This window comes from Thunnus maccoyii, chromosome 3 (genome assembly GCF_910596095.1).
Source record: "Thunnus maccoyii chromosome 3, fThuMac1.1, whole genome shotgun sequence".
In the NCBI taxonomy this organism is placed as follows: Eukaryota; Metazoa; Chordata; class Actinopteri; order Scombriformes; family Scombridae; genus Thunnus; species Thunnus maccoyii.
Window position 1 is genome coordinate 30,738,318 of NC_056535.1, and position 18,925 is coordinate 30,757,242.

Genomic DNA, 18,925 nt, shown 5'->3' on the forward strand with positions numbered 1-18,925 from the left:
AGTTTTGGGCAGACTTTGTGGGCATAAGTTGGATTGATTCAAGCTGGATACTGATCTATTGTTGTATAGAGGGACTGGCTGGGATGATTAGAAGCTTGGTCTTGGAGAGGTTAAGTAGAAGGTGGCGTTCTTTCATCCATGCTGAGATATCAGCAAGGCATGACGAGATCCCATTCGAGACTGTGTGGTTTTTTCGGTGGTAATGATAGGAAGAGCTGGGTGAAGAGCTGGGTGAAGAGCTGGGTGGTTTGGACACTTCTCCCCTCCAAGATACTCTAAAAGATCTCCCTTAGAGGTAGGACATGAACCAGCGGAGGGCAGATCCTGAGATAACAAGCTCAGTGAGTGTGGAGAGGAGGATTGGGTGGTTAACTGTATCAAAAGCAGCTGATAGATCCAGCAACATAAGGGCTGAGGGCTGACCAGCAGCTCTAGCTGAGTGTAGTGATTCCATTACCAACAGGAGTGCAGTCTCGGTAGAGTGACCCTGCTTAAAGCCAGACTGATTCGGATTGAACAGGTTGTTCTCAGAAAAGAATTTAGAGACTTGGTTAAAGATGATGAAATTATGTTTATTTACTACTGATTTGTCTTACCGAATACGTTTTGTGTTAAAGTGGAACTGCTGCCTGCATTTTCATTTTTTTGAGTGAGAGAAGTGCAACATTTACTTACCACATTGACTTCCTAGGGAGAGGTGGATGGTTGTCATACAGTGCGAGACTTAAGTCCTGTGTCCCACATGTGGTTGGGTTAGGCAAAAGGCCGTTGGCCAAGACCACAATCTTTCCCTAGCCAAGTGCTGTGGATGCCTAAACGTAGCCATAAAAAAGTTAGCTGCCTTTGCTTCAAGAGGATACTGTAAGAAAAACAACAAAATACAATAAAGAATTTTAGTGATATGTTCAGTATCAACATTTTTTGACTTTCCAGATGTATTAACATTTCCTAATTATTTATACCTCCATATTGGTGAAGGGTGATTTCCATTTCTTCTCTGGTCCTTCTTTTCAACCATCCCCTTTCTCCTCTCTTTAATTCTCAATGACTGCTTTGATTTATCTTTCCTTTCTCCTTTCCTCATCTGACCTCTTTTCTCCTCTCCCAACTTTCCCCCTTGTTTTCCTACTTTTCAACCTTCTCCTCCTGTTCTCTCTCTCTCTCCTCTCTGTTCCCTCCTCCTGCCCTCTTCTTTCTCTCTTTAGGTTGTTTGAGTACCGTGGCAGGGTGTCTCCGGTCCCTCGGGTGGTGCCCGTCAAACGCCCACGGTTGGCGGTGCCTCTGGTACGACGGGTAAAATCTCTGCCAGTCAAACTGCTGGCACGAAACACCTCTGTCCTCCCCACCAGCAACGGCAACAAACAGAGATGTGAGTTCCAACCTATCCATCCATCTGTCTATCGTAAATCCCCAGTTTGTGTCTCTTTTATTATCTTCACATTCAAGTCAAAGAGCTTTCCATCTGTTTTTCTAAACGCTAAATCCCTGGCAAACTTTCAAAAATTCGAACTGTCATTTATCAGCACTTACAACACAAATTTTAGATATTTCCAAAATCCTCAAAGACTTTTTAGGCCATCTGAATCATATAAATTCTTTCCACTACATAATAAAGATTATTTGTAATCCGTTTTCCAAGTTTGGACTGTATTTTCTAATCCTAATGATGATGCTAGTCAAAAATCACAATGGAAAAAAACTTTAAGAAATTAGTAAAACTTTACATGTTTTTTATGTTGTGCATTATTAGAATTTAATACAGTATAGGGTTACAATGAGCAAAGGACTGGAAAGTGACTGTATAAACCACCACATGTCATCATGTCATCGAACTGTTTTTATGTCCCTCTTCTTTTTCTCTCTTGTTTATTATGTCTTTTCTTATATCTTCCTGACTCTGATGAACTCCATCCTTCTGACCCAAACCTCGCCTTCATCTATCTTTCAAGTCTTTGATTTACATGTCAGCGGAAAGTTCAAGCATCAGGGCAACTGTTGTCACTTTATTTTTGCATTGTCCTCATGAAACATTCATTTCACATCATGTTCGGATTGTGGATCTGAGGAGGGATGCTGACGCTCTGTCAGCTCCTTTCACATTTGACTTCAACCTGAACCTCGCATTCCCAAATACAGTTTTTTATTCCTGCTGAGTTCCGCTGAATTTTCACTGCTCACAAAGCAGTTTTCATGTCGTTGATTTGAGTGCCTTTCTGTGTACTCGTCAAACTTGCATTTCAGATTCCTTTGAAAAGCAATATCACAACAGAACACACTTCACCACTCACTTTTTAGAAGCTCATAATAAAGAGCTGACAGTTTGCACTTTTCTCCCCTGATGTTCAGTGTGTAACCACAAGCCCAGCCAACAGACAGTCCTTAAACCACAGGCCCTGGGGTCTACATTATGAATTGTGTAGTGAACAAATGAAATAATCCAATCCTGTGTACAACTTATTTTTTCACTTGATTTTAAATCAACCATGACCATTCAATTTCCTGCTTGCATTTACACATGCGGTGCAAGCAGGGCCCTTGTTTTTGTCAATATTGTGACTATAACTTGAGCAATCTGATGAAAAAAGTACAATAGACATATTCAAATTAGAATAATACACAATATCAAGAGAGAACAGAGCAATTTTTTTTTGACTGTGAGATTTGTAAACAAGGCCTTTAATGTACCGGTATGCACCCTGAGAGCCTGGCTCTGTTCATCCTTTTTAAGTGTAGTCTGTTTTCTCCTGACCTGCATGGAACAGATTTCATGCCCCTTGTGCACAGAGCTGGAGTCACCCTAGTGTTGTCCACGTGTCACAACGTCAAAGCTGGTGGTGATTGCAGCTGTTTCGACTGGTTCTGGCATTGGCCAGCCTGCCTTCCTCTTGATTTTGGCAGTTCAGATTTTATTTTATGAGAACTATAAAGTGAATGACATATCAGATTATATTTTATGGGAGTCATAAAGTGAATGACAGTTCAGATTTTATTTTATGAGAACTATAAAGTGAAAGGCAAAGTTCCCAAATTATCACACAGGCCAACGTAACAAATGAAACAATTCACCTTTGTGGGATGATGTTGATGTGGTAAGACTCAACAATTCCATCCTCGCTATCTTTGTATCCCCCAGGTACCATTATAGATCTGCTTTTCTTGGCCAAATCCCTCAGAAATATACTGTATACATTTTTTCTTACTCAATAAATGAAATCCACATTGACCCTAACCCTGAGGCTTAGAAAAAAATTAGCTAAAATGCAAGAAATAAACACTGAATTTAAGGAGAAAATGACTTAATACTAGTGAAATTAAGCTGGATCCAGTCTAGAAACAATTAGCCTCTGATAAGTGTTCAAAGGTTTGAAAAAAGTAGAAAATGCTGGTTTTCAAATCAAATTACTTGAGATCAGGCTTGCTACAGCACAGTAATAAGTGAAATATATAGAATATTAGCAAATAATACTTTTAATTACATTTTTAGCATTCTCAAAAGATGTACACTGAAAAAATGTTGAAAGAAGTTGGTCCATCTTGAAATAGGTAGGCCTAAACCCATATTTAATTTAAAACTAGTCCTTAATCTCAGAGCATACATCTTAAAACAGAAAACTGGTTTTACTGAAATCACAACCGGGACTGCAAGTGAAATTTCCGTCAACATGGTCTGGAAAGAGCTTTCACACCAGTTACAGTCTTATTGTGCAAACTGCCAACAAACAATCAAACAAACAAACAGATGATTCAATAACCTACTGCATTGTTAGACTGTAGGCAATCTGCAGTCTACTGTCAGAAACTGATTGTCACAGAAAGGGCATCGCAAGGTCATCAGTGGCATTGTGTCAACAGCCAGGAAGAGGTTATAGATTAAATGCAGTTTACACTGTCTACATGCTAAAAATCTAAATCACAACAATGACAGTTCTATACTTTTGGACAATTTTCCATAACAATGGGAGATACACTTTACTCAACTTGTTGATTGTTGGTTTTACTTGTCAGGCTGTGTTAATACCTAACACTGCATAAATATTAAGCAAGGTGTTGCTAAAAAGAGCATACATGTCTAGAATAAATGAGAAAAAAAATATATGAGTAAGCTATATTACTGTATTCTGCACTACGGAAGCCGAGAATGACCATGCTTACAATTATTTTTTTAATGCCATTATTTCGAGATAACAAGATAATTTATCACGGGTGGAGTTCATTCTCATTTGTTCATTCTTGTCTTCTCCTCTCCACGTCTCCCTCTCATGGGTAGCTCAACTATTTAGATCAAGCAAAAGAAACCTTCGGGTTGCTCTTAAGGACACTGGTTCAAATCTGTTATAAGTTGGTTCATATTCCCCATCTCTTCCCCACCCTCCTCTCTCATTAAGTCTAATAAAATGAAAATGCTTGAATGTTATTGTTTGGTGCTTCTCCTACATGAAACATCCCATCATATTATGACCAGGAGTTAATCATTCTGCCATTTGGCCATGACACAAATATCATTAATAAAGGTGCTGTTAATACTAATTGGTACTCCTTGATCTGACATTTTCAAATTAAAACCAGCTGCTGCAGTTGTCAAGACACCATCTATGCATGCTGGCATGGCACTCCTGATCTCTTATAAACCTAAGTAATAAGAGGAAACAACCTTTTGTTATTTCATGATAACTGGTTGATTATTTTGGTATCTCGAAATAGCAAAGCTAATTTTCTCAAGATAACAAAAGCATGGCCGTTCTCGGCTTCCATATCTGCACAGATTCCCACATAAAAATGTTTTTAAAAATTAATTAAAATCAAAACTGACATAACTACCGTGGCCCGGGGGAGGTTTTACACCTGTAATTTTGGTTCAGATCAAACTGAAAAGTCCAAAAGTCCAGACCAAATGAGGTAGGTGTGAAAGGGACCTAAAACTCAAGCTGCCAAACTGTATGTATGACTATCAGGAAAAGAGCAGAACATGTTACATATTATAGAAACTTGTCCTGGATAAATACAGATTCACAAAAAAGGTTTGAGATTCTTATGCTTAGAAAGAAAGAAAAATATGTGAAATTCAGATTTATCTTGTTGATTCATTGTGAGAGGCTTCTACAGCAGCTTAAAGGAACTCCCAAGACCAAGAAGTCAGTTTATTAGATCCCTCAAGACTAGTTCAAATAAAATTCTACAGTACATTGACCTATATACAAACATATCGCTGTTAAATGCAAGGCCTTCCATACTTGTTTATTTTGTTAACTGTATACATGTTAAAACTCAGTGATCCTGTCAGGGACGTCCAAGCAGCCGCATTTACACAGGAGTTTACAGTTTAAGTTGTCAAACATTAACACTTAAATCCTACCCTTGTACCTTTTGCCCCACTTTTCTTCCAAATGGTTTCTAATTTCAAGGAGAATAAAGTCTTAGCCCAAGTGTGTTATAACATCTGACTTTCATTCAAATGTAAGGAGCAAGCAGACCCAGCTTTCAACCCTACGCATTGCAAAATTTTGATAGAAAGGTAATCATTAAAATGCTGGCCAACAGGAAAAACAAGAATCTGATATCCATTATCCACTCAGATCAGAGCAGGATATTCCCAGGTGACCTTCTTGTGTATGGCAAACACTTCTTAACACTGTATATTCAGAGTGTGGGAATGGTCATACTGTAGAGCTGTCATAACCTGATGCACATATGGCCCAGCCAGCCACATGTTTGAGCCCTAAACAGATTTGTAATTGATAAATGTTTAAAAAATCAATTATGTACTGGAAACATGGATTATCTTATATACAGATGATGTGTTTCTCTACTTTACAGAATACATATACAGAATACATGTCCTTCACCTTGATCTAATCACTTAGTGTTTTGAGTTACCTCCATGCTAAAATAATACAATTAGTACCTCAATGTCTGTCATCTATCAAAAATTGGTAGCACATTGGTAATTCACTTCAGTTAAGCTTAATTATGTAATGTCTTTTATTTCTACTAAGATACTATATATGTTGCAATTGCTGCAGTGATTCAGTCTGTTTGATTTCAAGAAAACCATTTTGACTAGTTGAAATTCAGAATGGCTGTTAACTTTGAATGGGACATATCATGCACAATTCCAGGTCTATATACATATTCTGGGGCTTTACTGCATTATCTTTGCATGATTTACAGTTCAAAAATCTCTTACTGGCTCTTTATGCAGGCCCTCACTTCAGCCTCTGTCTGAGACAGGCCGTTTTAGCTCCTGTCTCTTTAAGACCTGCCTCCTGATGAGCCCACTCTGTTCTGATTGGTTATAGCTTACATAAATTTCCGCTCAGTAGACTTTCAACCACACTGGAGGCCACATAAGCAAACAGTAGTGGTATGATTTCACTTCTTTTTCTCATTCTTTACTCAAAATGGAAACTTCTGAAAGACATCCGCACATGTTCGAGCTGAAATCTGATCCAAAATATGCGAGTGGACAACGTGAACAACTCATGGAACAACCTTAGCAACAAAGGCTACGGAATGGATGGCTGTTTGTGGGCATGTGTGTAGGCATCATCACGAGGAGGAAGTAGAGGTTACTGTGCAACGGAGCATTCGGAACAGGCTAAAGCCTGGGCTTTTGACTTACAGGGAGCATTTTTACATATGCTTACCTCAAGTATTGGAACTTTGATCATGTTTAATATACATCCAATATCATAACAGTGTGAAAATCACTGAAAATCACAATATATCTCCCTTTCAAAGTCTAAGAACTACTTTGGCTGCTGATTTCAAGCCATACAGGTTTCTCTATAAGTCTGTTTTTTTTGTTTTTGTTTTTGTTTTGTTTTCACAATCTTTGATTCTTGGAGACAACTTAGAACATCTAAAGGTGGATCAACTCTTCCTAGGCTCTATAGCTGCCACACACAATATAGTGATGACTGTTGAATTTTATCATGAAGAAGGCAGTGTACAGAAACATTGATCTTTAGAATTTGAGATAAAAAGATTTCATCAGAGTTATGAGGGTTATCTGGCTCTCCTGTCGCTTCTTCAATTTTATAGCTGAAATGACAATTTCAGGATCTACATTGGCAAAGTCCATGATGCCTCCTTGTGTTTGAACATGGAGAGTAAAACTGCCAGCACTTGCTCCTTGGCAGCTGTGGTTCTTTGTTAAACCGGACAAGCACTTTAAGTGATGGAGTTGTGTAATGAAAAATTGTAATCATTTGAAACCAGAGGCATCAGTGCCTACACCAATCTGTTTCTGATTGGGAATGAAGCATGTAACAATGTGACATTTATACATTATTATAAAACTGGTAGGTAAAATCTCACAATCTGGTTGATAGCCATAGTATATTTAACGTGTACTACAGCTATGACGTTTAATGTCCTTTTACAGTTCTATTTTTAATTATCACTCTGTGGCTACCATTAAAATGTTGCTTGCAATCTGTAAGCAAGCAGGGACGATGCTATACCAACCACCGTCTCCACAGCACCATGGTGCAAAAGCTTTCAGATGTGGGCCTTGAAGCAAGAGAGATAATGTCTGTGAGTGGGCACAAATGAGAGACCTCTCTCCAGAACTATTGGCAACCAAAGCTCAGTGTCCAGAGAAGGTGGAGCAGCATCCTCGTCACACTAAGCAATGCATCTCCTAACAAAATTAGTAGGCCTAACATTACTGTAAACACTTTGCAACGCAACCCCAGTGACAGTTTTTCCATGGGTGTACAATTAATGGTAACGTTCAAATTGATGTGAATAAATAAAGTCTGGTTAGATCGCTGACTAGCTTGAACGTTAGTTTAGCAGTTTATTGATATTGCATAGCAACCACAGACAGCTGGGAACTACTTTCTCGTAAATGATTCATGTAATTGTTATTGAGTAAAACTGTTTTTATTGGATTTTGTCTGATTTATATATTGTTATATTTGGTAACCATTTTATAAAAGCAATCTTTCACGACTGGCTGTGGTATATTGTAATATTGTGATATAATCACAATATACCATGACCATGCTTAAGTGTATTACTTGCATCATTAAACTCAGGAATACACTTAAGACTCACATTTCTTTCATTGTATTAAGATCATGAGACATCCTCTTAACTCTAGCCATCTTCTGTTCATGTTTATATCTCTGTTTTTCTTTTCAAACTGTTAGGGGAGCACTTGTGGTGCACTTTTAAATAAAACCATCACTTGAATGAGCTCCTGGCACGTCACAACCAGAAAAGCTAGGTCTGAATCATATGCCTATTAACATGTGAAATTCATTGTGCTTTTGCAGCTAAATATGTGCAGTTCATAGTTCCAGTGTTGTTAGGAAATACACTGATGGTGTGACAGAAACTTTTCTCTGTGGTGTATGGTTCAGCTGTGGTGAAGCAGTGTACACCATGTACTGAGGAGTCAATTATTATTATGGTTCCATGAGCTGCTGCCTTTATGGTGGATTGTGAAACGCCAAATCATCCTCCTGCCCCCTGATGAAAAGTGAAGGTGGCCCACAGCTCTGGATATAGAGGACACCAGGAGGATGTTAGAGGGTTTACAGGCTCTTCCCAGTGTGGGATAAGACTTAGTGTCTTTTAACAGTAGTATATGGATGAGCTGTAGACTTCAGTCCAACGACTAAATTACTGTATTACTGTCTTAAAATCACAGTGTAAAAGTGAAACTGAGTTTTGAAGACTTGCATATTGTTTTGATAGGCTGAAAAAAATCTCAAATCTCTGCAAACATTATTTTGTATTTGAGTTTTCCTTCTTCACAACCGCAGTACTCTTTTTACAGTGTTTCTCCAACACATTTTCAGAGTTTTAATTTTGTCGGTTCTCTCAGTGTTTGTTTTTCAGATTTGAAACCTTGTATAAATGGTGATTTGAAATCAGGTGCACATATAATGGGAAAACAGTTTTGAAACGTTGAAAATTGAGTTTTGAAAGGGCGAATCTTTTGCAGATATACATTTGCATTGGTATTGCAGACTGTTCTGTCAGAGCCAAGTTTAAAACACACACTTTTCAGAGATCTGCCCACACAGTTGCAAGCCTGCAAGTCATGTGATTTCTGGCAACGTTATATCGCTACTCTGAATACTGAAACTTTGAAACTCCGTAACAGACGGTTGGAAAAAAAAGGCCCTGCCTGAAGGCATTTGCTCTTAAGCTATTGTTTGCTCTCTGCTGAAGTATAGTCCAATCACGTCGTAGTTACCGGGTTAGGTGGAATTTAGAGACTGTTCCACCAATGACAGGATGCGCGGTTCTCTGTGCTGTCTGGCTGTCCCTGAGCAGTGCCTGTGTCAAGCATGGACGTCAAATGACATCTGCAGTAACGTAGACTAGCTATGCTCCATACACAACGATGTTCCGTACAGATGACCTGTTGCCACCGATCGCTGAATAAATACTTCCAGGCCGTGAATAAGATATTGTTATCTTCATTTCTCCCTCTTTCATCCCCAACCAAGACAGAGACCCCCCTGCCATTTGTTCCTGTGAGACTTCGGTAAGTTTGGTAGGTGCGCCCAGTACGCTTGAAAATGGAGAGTGGGCAGGCTCCAGACTGCTGCTTGGGTGAGGAGACAACTAGAGCAGCGAAAATTTCCATTTCAATTTAATTTATACTTCTCACAGTACTACAATCTGTATGAAATGATCATAACATGTTATCACAAATTGTTAAATATATTACTTTGGTTGAATAAATGCTGTGAAATGGGCATTTTTTAACGTCAATTCCGGGCGATGACCACTTGGCGCCACTCTCAGACAGAGTGAGACAGGCAGCAGTGCGGCAGCAAGTCTGTCGACACAGACGGTCTGCACATCATCCTGCGCGCAGCGTTGATATTAATGTCATAGCACAGCAGTGTTATTTATAATGGGTCAATTAAGTTACATCAATTGAATATTTTAACATTTTAAATTTTCATTCTTTAACAGATGAAACATTAACTTATAAATAACTGAATTGATTGTGATATTTTTCATAGCCAACTTTTCGTAAAAAGTATTTAACTGTTAATGTTAAACACAATATTCACACAGATTTAATAAAATTTCATACATAAAATGATTGTTTATAATGATTTATTTATATTCACACAGTTTTTAGTTAAAGTTCAGACAACATGATAATTTATAATGATTTTAGTTAAGTTACATGAAGCTGAAAACCATGATTAACATATCAAAAATTATTCATATAACATTAACTGATTAAACGTCAACATGATTACTAATGTTACCACGTTCATTCCAAAGGAAAGTCAGGAAAGCAAAGGGGGGAAAGAGACATCAGGAAAGAAAAAGCAGTACACAAATGAGATGCTAGTGAAGGCAGTTGAGGAAATGAAAGCAGGAGCAAGTTTGAGGGCAACATCAAAAAATTACAACATACCTCACACCAAAAAATAATATGCCCACGACCCTCATCCCAATTCAGCCCTGACACCTGCGAAGGAAGATCTATCTACTTTATGTTCTGGATGGCAGACCATGGCTTCCCAGTGACTACATCCCTAGTCAAAGTGCTTGCCTTCCAGGGAACAAAGGGGACTGGAGCACAATGATTAATTCACAGCCTTTAATTGTGCAAAAAGACTAACATTTTGACACTACTGTGTCTTCATCAAAGTCAGAAAGTGCTAGCCATTGGGATCATCGAGGAGAGTGGCAGAACTGAGAGCATGATGGTAAATTTGGAGAAGGGGCCAAGTGACATCTGGGTGTCCAGGTTCAAGGCCCGCCATCCAGAACTGAGCTCTTGGACGACAGATTTCCTGGACAGAGCCAGAGTTCCCAGTGCTATACGAGAGGCCATTGAAGGGTTCTTTAAGATATATGAGGCCCTCCATATGAAGCACAGTTTGGAGGACAAGCCACATCTCATCGTCAACTGTGATGAAACTGTCTTTGGGGACAAGCCTAGGTCCACGAAGAAAGTCCTGTGCATAGAGACTGGGAGGAAACACATACCAGCAGCAGCAGATGACCAGAGACCACATCACAGTGCACTGTTGTGTGAATGCAGCCGGGGAAAGCATTCCACCTTTCATTATTTATCCCGGCTGCCTCCCAGGCAATGCATATGGCTGGAGGGGCCATCCAGAAGAAGTGGCACATGGACATGGAGCTCTTCCTCAAATGCCTCCGGCACTTTGTAAAACATGCTCCTGAGGAGATACACTTATTCTAATCATGGATCAACACAAAACATGTGTCAAAAGATGTACTCATGTACTGCAGGGAAAACCAAATTGAAATACTGTGCTTACCTGCCCATCCTTCAGCCCCTGGACATTGCTGTCTTCAACCCACTGAAGACTGTCTTCTCCACCATGGCATCCAGGATGGGTCTGGTGCGAGGGGATCTTGTGGTGGGAAAGAAGCAGTTTTCACCGCTCCTGAAGCATGTATACCCCCGTGTGTCACCACCCAAAATATTAAGGCTGGGTTCCACAAGGCAGACATCTTTCCACTGTCCAGGGAGGCTGTGGACACAACCCAGGTAATGTTAACATTAATGATACAAACAATGATAATTCATCATCTAAGTTACTTGTATTTCCTTTATAAGTGTGCTAATAAGTTTTAACAATGCTTTACTTACTAGGTGGTGAGAGTGATCCCATCTGCAGATGGAAGTGATGCCACAACACCCATCACTCCCACCAGTCCCTCAGCAATGCCATCCAGCGCTCCTGCCACTCCAACCACGTCATCCATCACTCCCACATCCAGCACTCCACCTACTGACACAAACATATCAGCTACTCCCTGACCTCACTTCCTGAAGGAAAAGTTGAGGCGTCGCATTCCGCTGCCAGCCCGCGTCATCACCAGCGATGAATACTTCGACTTCCTGGTGCAGAAAGAAGCTGGGAAGAAAGAGAAGGAAGAAAAGAGAAAACCCAAAAGGAGGAGATGGCAAAGAAGTAGGAGGAAAAAAGACAAGTGCAGGAGGCCAAAAGGCAAAAGAAACGGGCACCTCCTCCAGCTGAGGAAGATGGGGAACACTGCCATTTATGGTTTCATGTGAAGTGCGCAGGGGTGGAAGAAGTGCCAGACACTGACTGGCTTTGCCATAAATGTAGTCTGCATAAAAATACATACTGTCACACACACAAAACACACAATGTAAATAGCTGTAAGTAGAGCACACACATACATCCTACTGCTGATGAACTAATGTTAATTTCAAGTTTTGACATTTTTAATTAGTTTTAGTGTTAAAGTAGTTGTAAATAGTGCGCAGACACACACACAGAACCCAGTTCATTTATGTTTATTTTTAAGTTTGTACATTGCTTGTACAGTGCTTTCAATTGTATATAATTTCAAACATTAAATTTTCTTAATTAATGCAAATTGTTTGTCTTTATTCTTCTTGTTCCACAGAAAGCTGAGAGATGGTAACATTATCCACTAACATTACACATGGTTCATGCTTAACTCATGCCATAGTTAACATCATGACATCATGAATTGAATTGAATGATGTGGGTGTTGTAAACCTGTAAACTCATCTCTAAAAGAACAGTCTGTATGTAATACGAGAGCAAATGTGCATCTGCAAAAGTTTCAAAATAAAGATGTGCCTTTTCAAAACTCAAGTTTCAAGGTTTCAAACTTTTTTCCCCCCCAACATATGTGAACCACATTTCACATCACCATTTACAAGGATTCAGACCTGGAAAACAAACTAATACACCAGGAGAACAGTGACAAATTTGAAACTCAGAAAACGTGTTTGTCATGAGTAACAGAGCAGGTGAACCCAAATGCAGAGACCAAAAAAGCAGGGCTGAAGAAAACCTTTATTCTGAGGCTTCTGCAGGCAAAATAACCAAAACTGGCTGAGCTGAGTAGAATACAAGACATGACTGACTGGAACAGCCTGAACTGAACAGAGGATCCAACAAAAGTGAAATGCAAACCAAGGCTTAAATACAGATAGAGCTAATAAGGGAACAGGGAACAGGTGACTAGACACATGGGCAGGCTAGGAGTTGATTGGCTGGGGAGACACTGGGAGCAGGGCAGGGCTGATGAGACCGATACAGGGCAGGTGTGAAGGTAACATCAGGCTGGGAAAAAAAAACTGAGAGCAGAGCAGGGCTAACAAACATGATGCAAGACAGGTGTAGAGGGAAAAACTGGCTGGGGAGGATTGCAGGAACACAGGAGAGAAATTCCGAGCAAACCAAAACCCAGAAAACGATACAATACAATACCAGCATACATTAACTCATCAAAAAATATAACTAACAATGCAAGACAGGCCCTTAAAGATACAACCCAAACAATATGAACAAGCAAAACCAAATGACCAGAAGGACTGGACAACAGAAGTGTAACACAGGAAACCAAGAGAACAAAAACACAGTATTGGAGAAATACTGTAAAAAGAGCTGCAGCTGTGAAAAAGGAAAACTCAAATACAAAATCATTTTTGCAGAGATTTTTTTTTTTTGTTCAACCTATCAAAACATTTTGCAAGCCTTCAAAACTTAGTTTCAAACTCGCAACCTTCAGCAAGCAAGTTTCAACCTTTCAAAGCTTTTTTTGTTTTTCAGTTTCAAAACATGGCAAGATTTCCATCCCATAGAGTAGTAGTTCTCTGTCATCTGCAGCAAGAACTTCTGCATCTGGCCTGTCCGTGTGGCATTGGCGTGTTCTCCCCATGTCTGCGTGGCTTTCATCCTAAAGTCCAAAGACAGGCAAGCAGTGGTGGAATGCAACAAAGTAAATTTACTCAATACAATACTTGTACTTTCTTTCCACTTCATTTCGGAGGGAAATATCGTACTTTAGGCTCCATTACCTTTTATTTCACAGCAGCTATAGTTGCTTTTCAGATCTCGATTTTTACAAATAAAACAGATGTGTTTTATATTTGTTATTCATTTAGATCACTTTGTAAGAGATCTGGTTTCACTTTGAGATTAAAGGGTCTTGTTCTGTTGATCAGCGTCAAAAAAGCAACAATAAAACTCCTTTGAGTCCATGTTGTAAAGCAATAAAACATGAAAAATTCTAAGTGCGGTTAACAGTTTTTACATAATAAATATAACACTGAGCGGAGGCATTTTGTACGAGTTATTTTACTTTTGATGCTTTCAGTACATTTTGCAACTAATACTTCTGTACTTTTAGTAAGATTTTGAATGTGTAAAGGAGTGTTTATATACTGTGGTACTGCTACTTTTACTTAAATAAAAGGTCTCAATACTACTTCCAGTACTGCATGCAAGTTAGGTGAATCAGTGATTTGCCCACAGGTGTAATGTGAGAGTGTGTGGTGTTAGCTCTGCAGTAGAATGATGACATGTATCGGGGTACCCCACCTCTCACCCAGCGTGAGCTGGGATAGGCTCCAGTCCCCCAACAGCCCTGCAAAGGATGAGCAGATATATATATAATGAATAGATGGATTGATCGTCTATTCCTGTTTTTCTTACCTGTCTTTCAGTAGGACTTGCATCATTTTCTCCTTTCATCCTCCAGGTTTTCAATGAAAAACTAAAGCAAAACTCACACCTGATCTAGTGAGGTGCTGTCTCACAGGCAGATGTCAAAAAAAAGAGGGGAAAACCTCTTCTAGTCTTTCTATAGATTTATGTTTCGACACCCTTGTCTTCTTCAAGCCTCCACAAGGAGTGTCTATTCAGAGTCTGGATAGTTTTTATGTTTTTCTGGTAAACCGTAGACTTCCGTTGTTGTCCAAAAACTATTAAAAACACATCAGTGAGCCACACCGTTGCACTAGGTGACATGTTGCGTCATCCCAAAGACTATTAATACAGTAGTTTGTTTAGAAACAGCTCCAAAGATTCACTTTGTATGCTTCATATCACACTTGAGTTTGTCCTACATTGTAAGTTTCTCAAAAAACTTTAGTATAAATTCAAGAGGTTGTGATGTGTAGCACAGCAAGTTAGTGAAACACTGTAAACGGAAGTGTTCCTGTGCATGCGCAGTGGCATCTGCCATACACACAAACTCTTAGTGGTGAAGGAACATGTTACCCAGTGCAGCGGTGTGGCTCACTGACATGTTTTTAATAGTTTTTGGACAACAACGGAGGTCTAGGGCACAGAGGAAGAAGATATATCAGGCTTTGGATACACACACACACACAATACTTGTAAGGCTCTGCACATGAAATTTGTTGACAATGAGAAAAATGTAGAAAATTTCCAGTCATATTCTTTAAGGTAAAAGAAAAATGCTGTTCTTTAATAAAAAAATAAATAAAATAAAAGCAAAAGCACAAAAGTCATGAGAGGACAGGATCACAGCTTTTACTACAAAATGCCAAATACTGTGTCTGATACCCCAAATCCCCATCATATCATCATGTTATACAGACTTTTTTTTTCAGGTTTTCAATAACAAGACATTCAGCCAATAGTACTGTGATTTCATTGTAAGATGAAAGATTTTCATGGCATGTGTTATGTGCTCAGTTTTACTGAAAGATTTCAGATTTTATTATTTATGTGTTTGAATTGCGTTATCCAGTAAGCCATGTGTTTGTGTGTGTGTGTGTGTGTGTGTGTGTGTGTGTGTGTGTGCGCAAGTATACAACTGTCCACCAAGACACAGATGCCTCTCAGCTGGTTTGATTTTAACTCAGATGGTTTCCCGCAGAGAGACATTTCTATTGACAAAGCTAATAGAGACGTGGAGATGAGCTGAGAGTGCAAAAACAGCAACAGGGAAAGAAAAAAAAAAGAGTTAAGAGTGAGGATATAAAGAGATGAGATGACAAGAAGGCGGGAAAGGCTCTTACTGCAGAAGAAAGACAGGACAGCAGAAGAAAAATTGTCAAAAACATAAGCTGACGGGGACAAGAAAAGGAACAGGGAGATGTAAGGAGAAGATAGAGTGAGGACATGAGAGGTAGAGAAAAAGTAAAGTCAGTGAACATAACGACAAGATGCAAACAGATGCATAAAGATGAAAGAGAGAGAGAGAAGGAGGAATAGGAAGAAGAAGAGAGGGCAAAGAAGAGGAGAAAGACAAAATAAGAGAGAAAACGCAGGAGTGAAAAACAGAAGCAGACTAAAAGGTATAGTAACAGGGAAAGAGAGAAAGGAAAGAAAAAATGAGGAAGTGGAAGAAGTGGCAAGAGAGGAGAAGAAAAGAAGAAGAGGAGGAATGGCGGTGGATGTATGTTGAGCAACAACCACACACACACACACAGAGTTGGTGAAATGTGGGAGTAATTGTGAGTTCATTGTAGTGAAACAAAAACAACCACCAGATGTGTTGCATGGCTCCAGTTGTTCTCTGCTGCCACTTAATGTACTCATCACTTCATCTGTCCTCCCTTCATCCATCATCTCTCTCTCTTTCTCTCTCTCTTTTTTCCCCCCAGTTTGTTTGGGGAGTTTGGTGGCCCTCCCCGAAGAAATTTTGATGTCATTTGACTAAAAACTATGTATTTTCACATAATTTTGGACTGTTATCATCGCAATATTTATTAAAAACAACACAGGTTGTAGTTTTTCACAGTACACTCAAGAAGACTTTAGCAAGAAGAGAAGCAAAACAAATGAAGCGCTATGGCCTGAAGTAATCCTTCACATTTTTGCACTGTGCGCCATAAAAAATAATATTCACAAAATAATATTGTTAAAAAAAGGCTTATAGTGAGGGGATTTGAACTGTGATTTGCTCATCTACCCACAGTCTGGGTGTAGCTACTAGCCAGCTGTAGGACCAGGTGTGGTTAGAATTTTATCTCTCTTATCGATACTATCTTATCGATAAATATTGCTTTCCTACATGCTCATGCTTTTTGAACAGGTGGTTTGATAAAGTACTTACTGGCTTTTTACTTGCAAAGCTTGTATTGCACTTACAGTAACGAGCATGGAGTTGGTTCACTGTCTCCACTGTAGCCTCTCTGTTCTGCTGTGAGTGTGTTTTGCTGAAACGCGGTAGGGAATTCTCAGCATACTTTTTTCCTGTTCATTCGGCTTAGGTGCTCTGAAAAAATACTTAGGCGCTGCGCCTATGTCTTATAATAGTAGGGAAAACTCTGTGAACCTTATCCAGTTTTGATCCACAAATCCCTGCTGCCTGTTAAAAATTCAGGCTGCTGGTGGTTGTGTCCTGGTGTGGCAAATTATTTCTATTAGACTTGTTTGTTACATCGGAATATCGTTTGAACATTGAAGTGTTTCTAAATGCTGTTGCCCATCTCAGCTTTTGTCTAATAGAAATGTTCAGGGTTACAGTGTGGCATCATCTCAGAAACATGACTGAATTTAGTTCAGTCGCCACATTTTAACCATTCAGAGGCCTTAATATGAGGATTTCGGGGTTAGGATCTCAGTCATATTGGGGGACACTGATGCTCCTCAGAGATGAACCCTTTTCCATTTTGGACATAGCACAAGTTTTCCTTGAGGGCCAACTTCATACCAAAAGTGGACAAGCTGTCTAAATGTAAGGAATGATAATCTCACCAAAACACAAAGGCAATTGTAATGACTCAGACCTCAAATGCTCAAGCTTAGACACAGTGGCAGAGTCCATTGTCCTTTAATTCAGTCCAGAAAAAACAAGCAAGGGTCACAAACCAGGCAGGCAGGCAAATCAGGAAGATTAACCAAAGGTAACAGACAAAATCTTCACCAGGAAACAGGCAGAGTCTAAGTCAAGGGAAACACTAGACAATCTGGCAAGGTGTAAGTGGATCTAGGCCAGTATATGAAGGGTGACTGATGAGCATGATGGGAACCAGGTGAAGAGATGGGTGGGGCACTCAGGTGAGGGGAATAAGGTGATTGCAGGGCAGGATCTGTAATGACAGGAAAGTTAGTGATCAGGCAGGTGAACAGAGGCCAAAAGGCATCAAAATAGTCACTATGAAGATGAACTCGTGATAGACAACAATCTAACTGACATTCATTCACAGTGTTAGTATTAAAATCCTCCATACCTACAAATAGTTGGGAACGGTGTTTGATTTAGTAAAAACATAAATGTTTATTGTGAAAAAGGCTCAGCAGGGTCTCCACTGCCTACGTAAACTAAAGTCCTTTAGAGTAGATCAGAGAATACTGACAGCATCTTCCATTCCCTTTTTATCCCTTTATTTTTCCATTTATTTGCTTGTTTTCATCCTTCATAAGGACAAGAACTGAGTGCTGAGGTTTCCCTCAGCTCTATAATTTGGAAAAACACAAAGATCTTTAGTTCAACCGATATACTCAACAAGTCCTCATCACATAAATCAGATTATCAACAACCCCAAAAAGGAAGTTTGTTTTTTATCCCAGAAGACCTATGAACAGCCACAGAACAAGAAGCAATAGAGTAGAAAACTTTACCAAACTCCAAACTATTTTGGGAAAATCTGTTTCTCAGTGGTTAGCATCGAAAGTCCTGGATTCACACCTGATCCAGGTGACTGAGACATTTCTATGAGAGGGAGTTTGCATGTTCTCCCAAAGAGTGCAAACTCCCTGCATGCAGACACGAGAGGAACATGCAGACAAGTGGAGTTTGCATGCCCATCTTGTGTGTGCATGTATGTCCTCTGGCTGCTCCAAAAGGCATGCAGGTATTTGGAGTCCCAGTGGTTAAAAATTTAAAACCTGCTTCAAATCAGAGCAAAACGCAATGCAGCATCATCCAGCAACACATTGCATTGGACAGTCAAGCGCCTTTTTAGTTGTGAATGTTGCCTTTCGATGGACTGGTGACCGCTCCGGGATGAAGCACACCTCTCCAGCCCCATGTGACACTGAGTAGGATCATTTATGGACTGCAACATTTTTAATTCATCAGATAATGGCAGCTCAACAAGATTCTGAAAATGTAAATGTCTGGATTGCTCTCAGCAGACTTCTTAATCAGAACATGGACACTAACATCTCTCTCTCTCTCTCTGTCTATGTCTGTCTAC

The 18,925-nt window shown here is 39.6% G+C and overlaps 1 protein-coding gene and 2 long non-coding RNA genes across 7 annotated transcripts in view; 1 reads left to right on the forward strand and 2 right to left on the reverse strand.

The window, feature by feature from the left end:
• raly (RALY heterogeneous nuclear ribonucleoprotein) overlaps window positions 1-18,925 on the forward strand; it is a 127,781-nt gene that overhangs the window by 101,243 nt on the left and 7,613 nt on the right. For all 4 annotated transcript variants that reach the window (XM_042405975.1, XM_042405976.1, XM_042405977.1 and 1 more), the window contains one exon: window positions 1,206-1,369. In XM_042405975.1, coding sequence (XP_042261909.1) covers window positions 1,206-1,369 — 164 coding nt within the window. The remainder of the gene's footprint in view (window positions 1-1,205; window positions 1,370-18,925) is intronic.
• Window positions 10,073-11,381, reverse strand: LOC121893858. Its single transcript, XR_006095439.1, has 2 exons — window positions 11,277-11,381; window positions 10,073-11,174 (listed from the first exon to the last, which is right to left on the reverse strand). It is a non-coding gene; the product is annotated as an uncharacterized LOC121893858 (long non-coding RNA).
• LOC121893857 lies at window positions 11,403-17,809 on the reverse strand. Of its 2 annotated transcripts, none has more exons than XR_006095438.1 (5): window positions 17,595-17,809; window positions 14,349-14,394; window positions 12,817-13,704; window positions 11,612-11,753; window positions 11,403-11,492 (listed from the first exon to the last, which is right to left on the reverse strand). It is a non-coding gene; the product is annotated as an uncharacterized LOC121893857 (long non-coding RNA). The 2 variants fall into 2 exon arrangements; XR_006095437.1 differs by having other exon boundaries at window positions 16,872-17,809.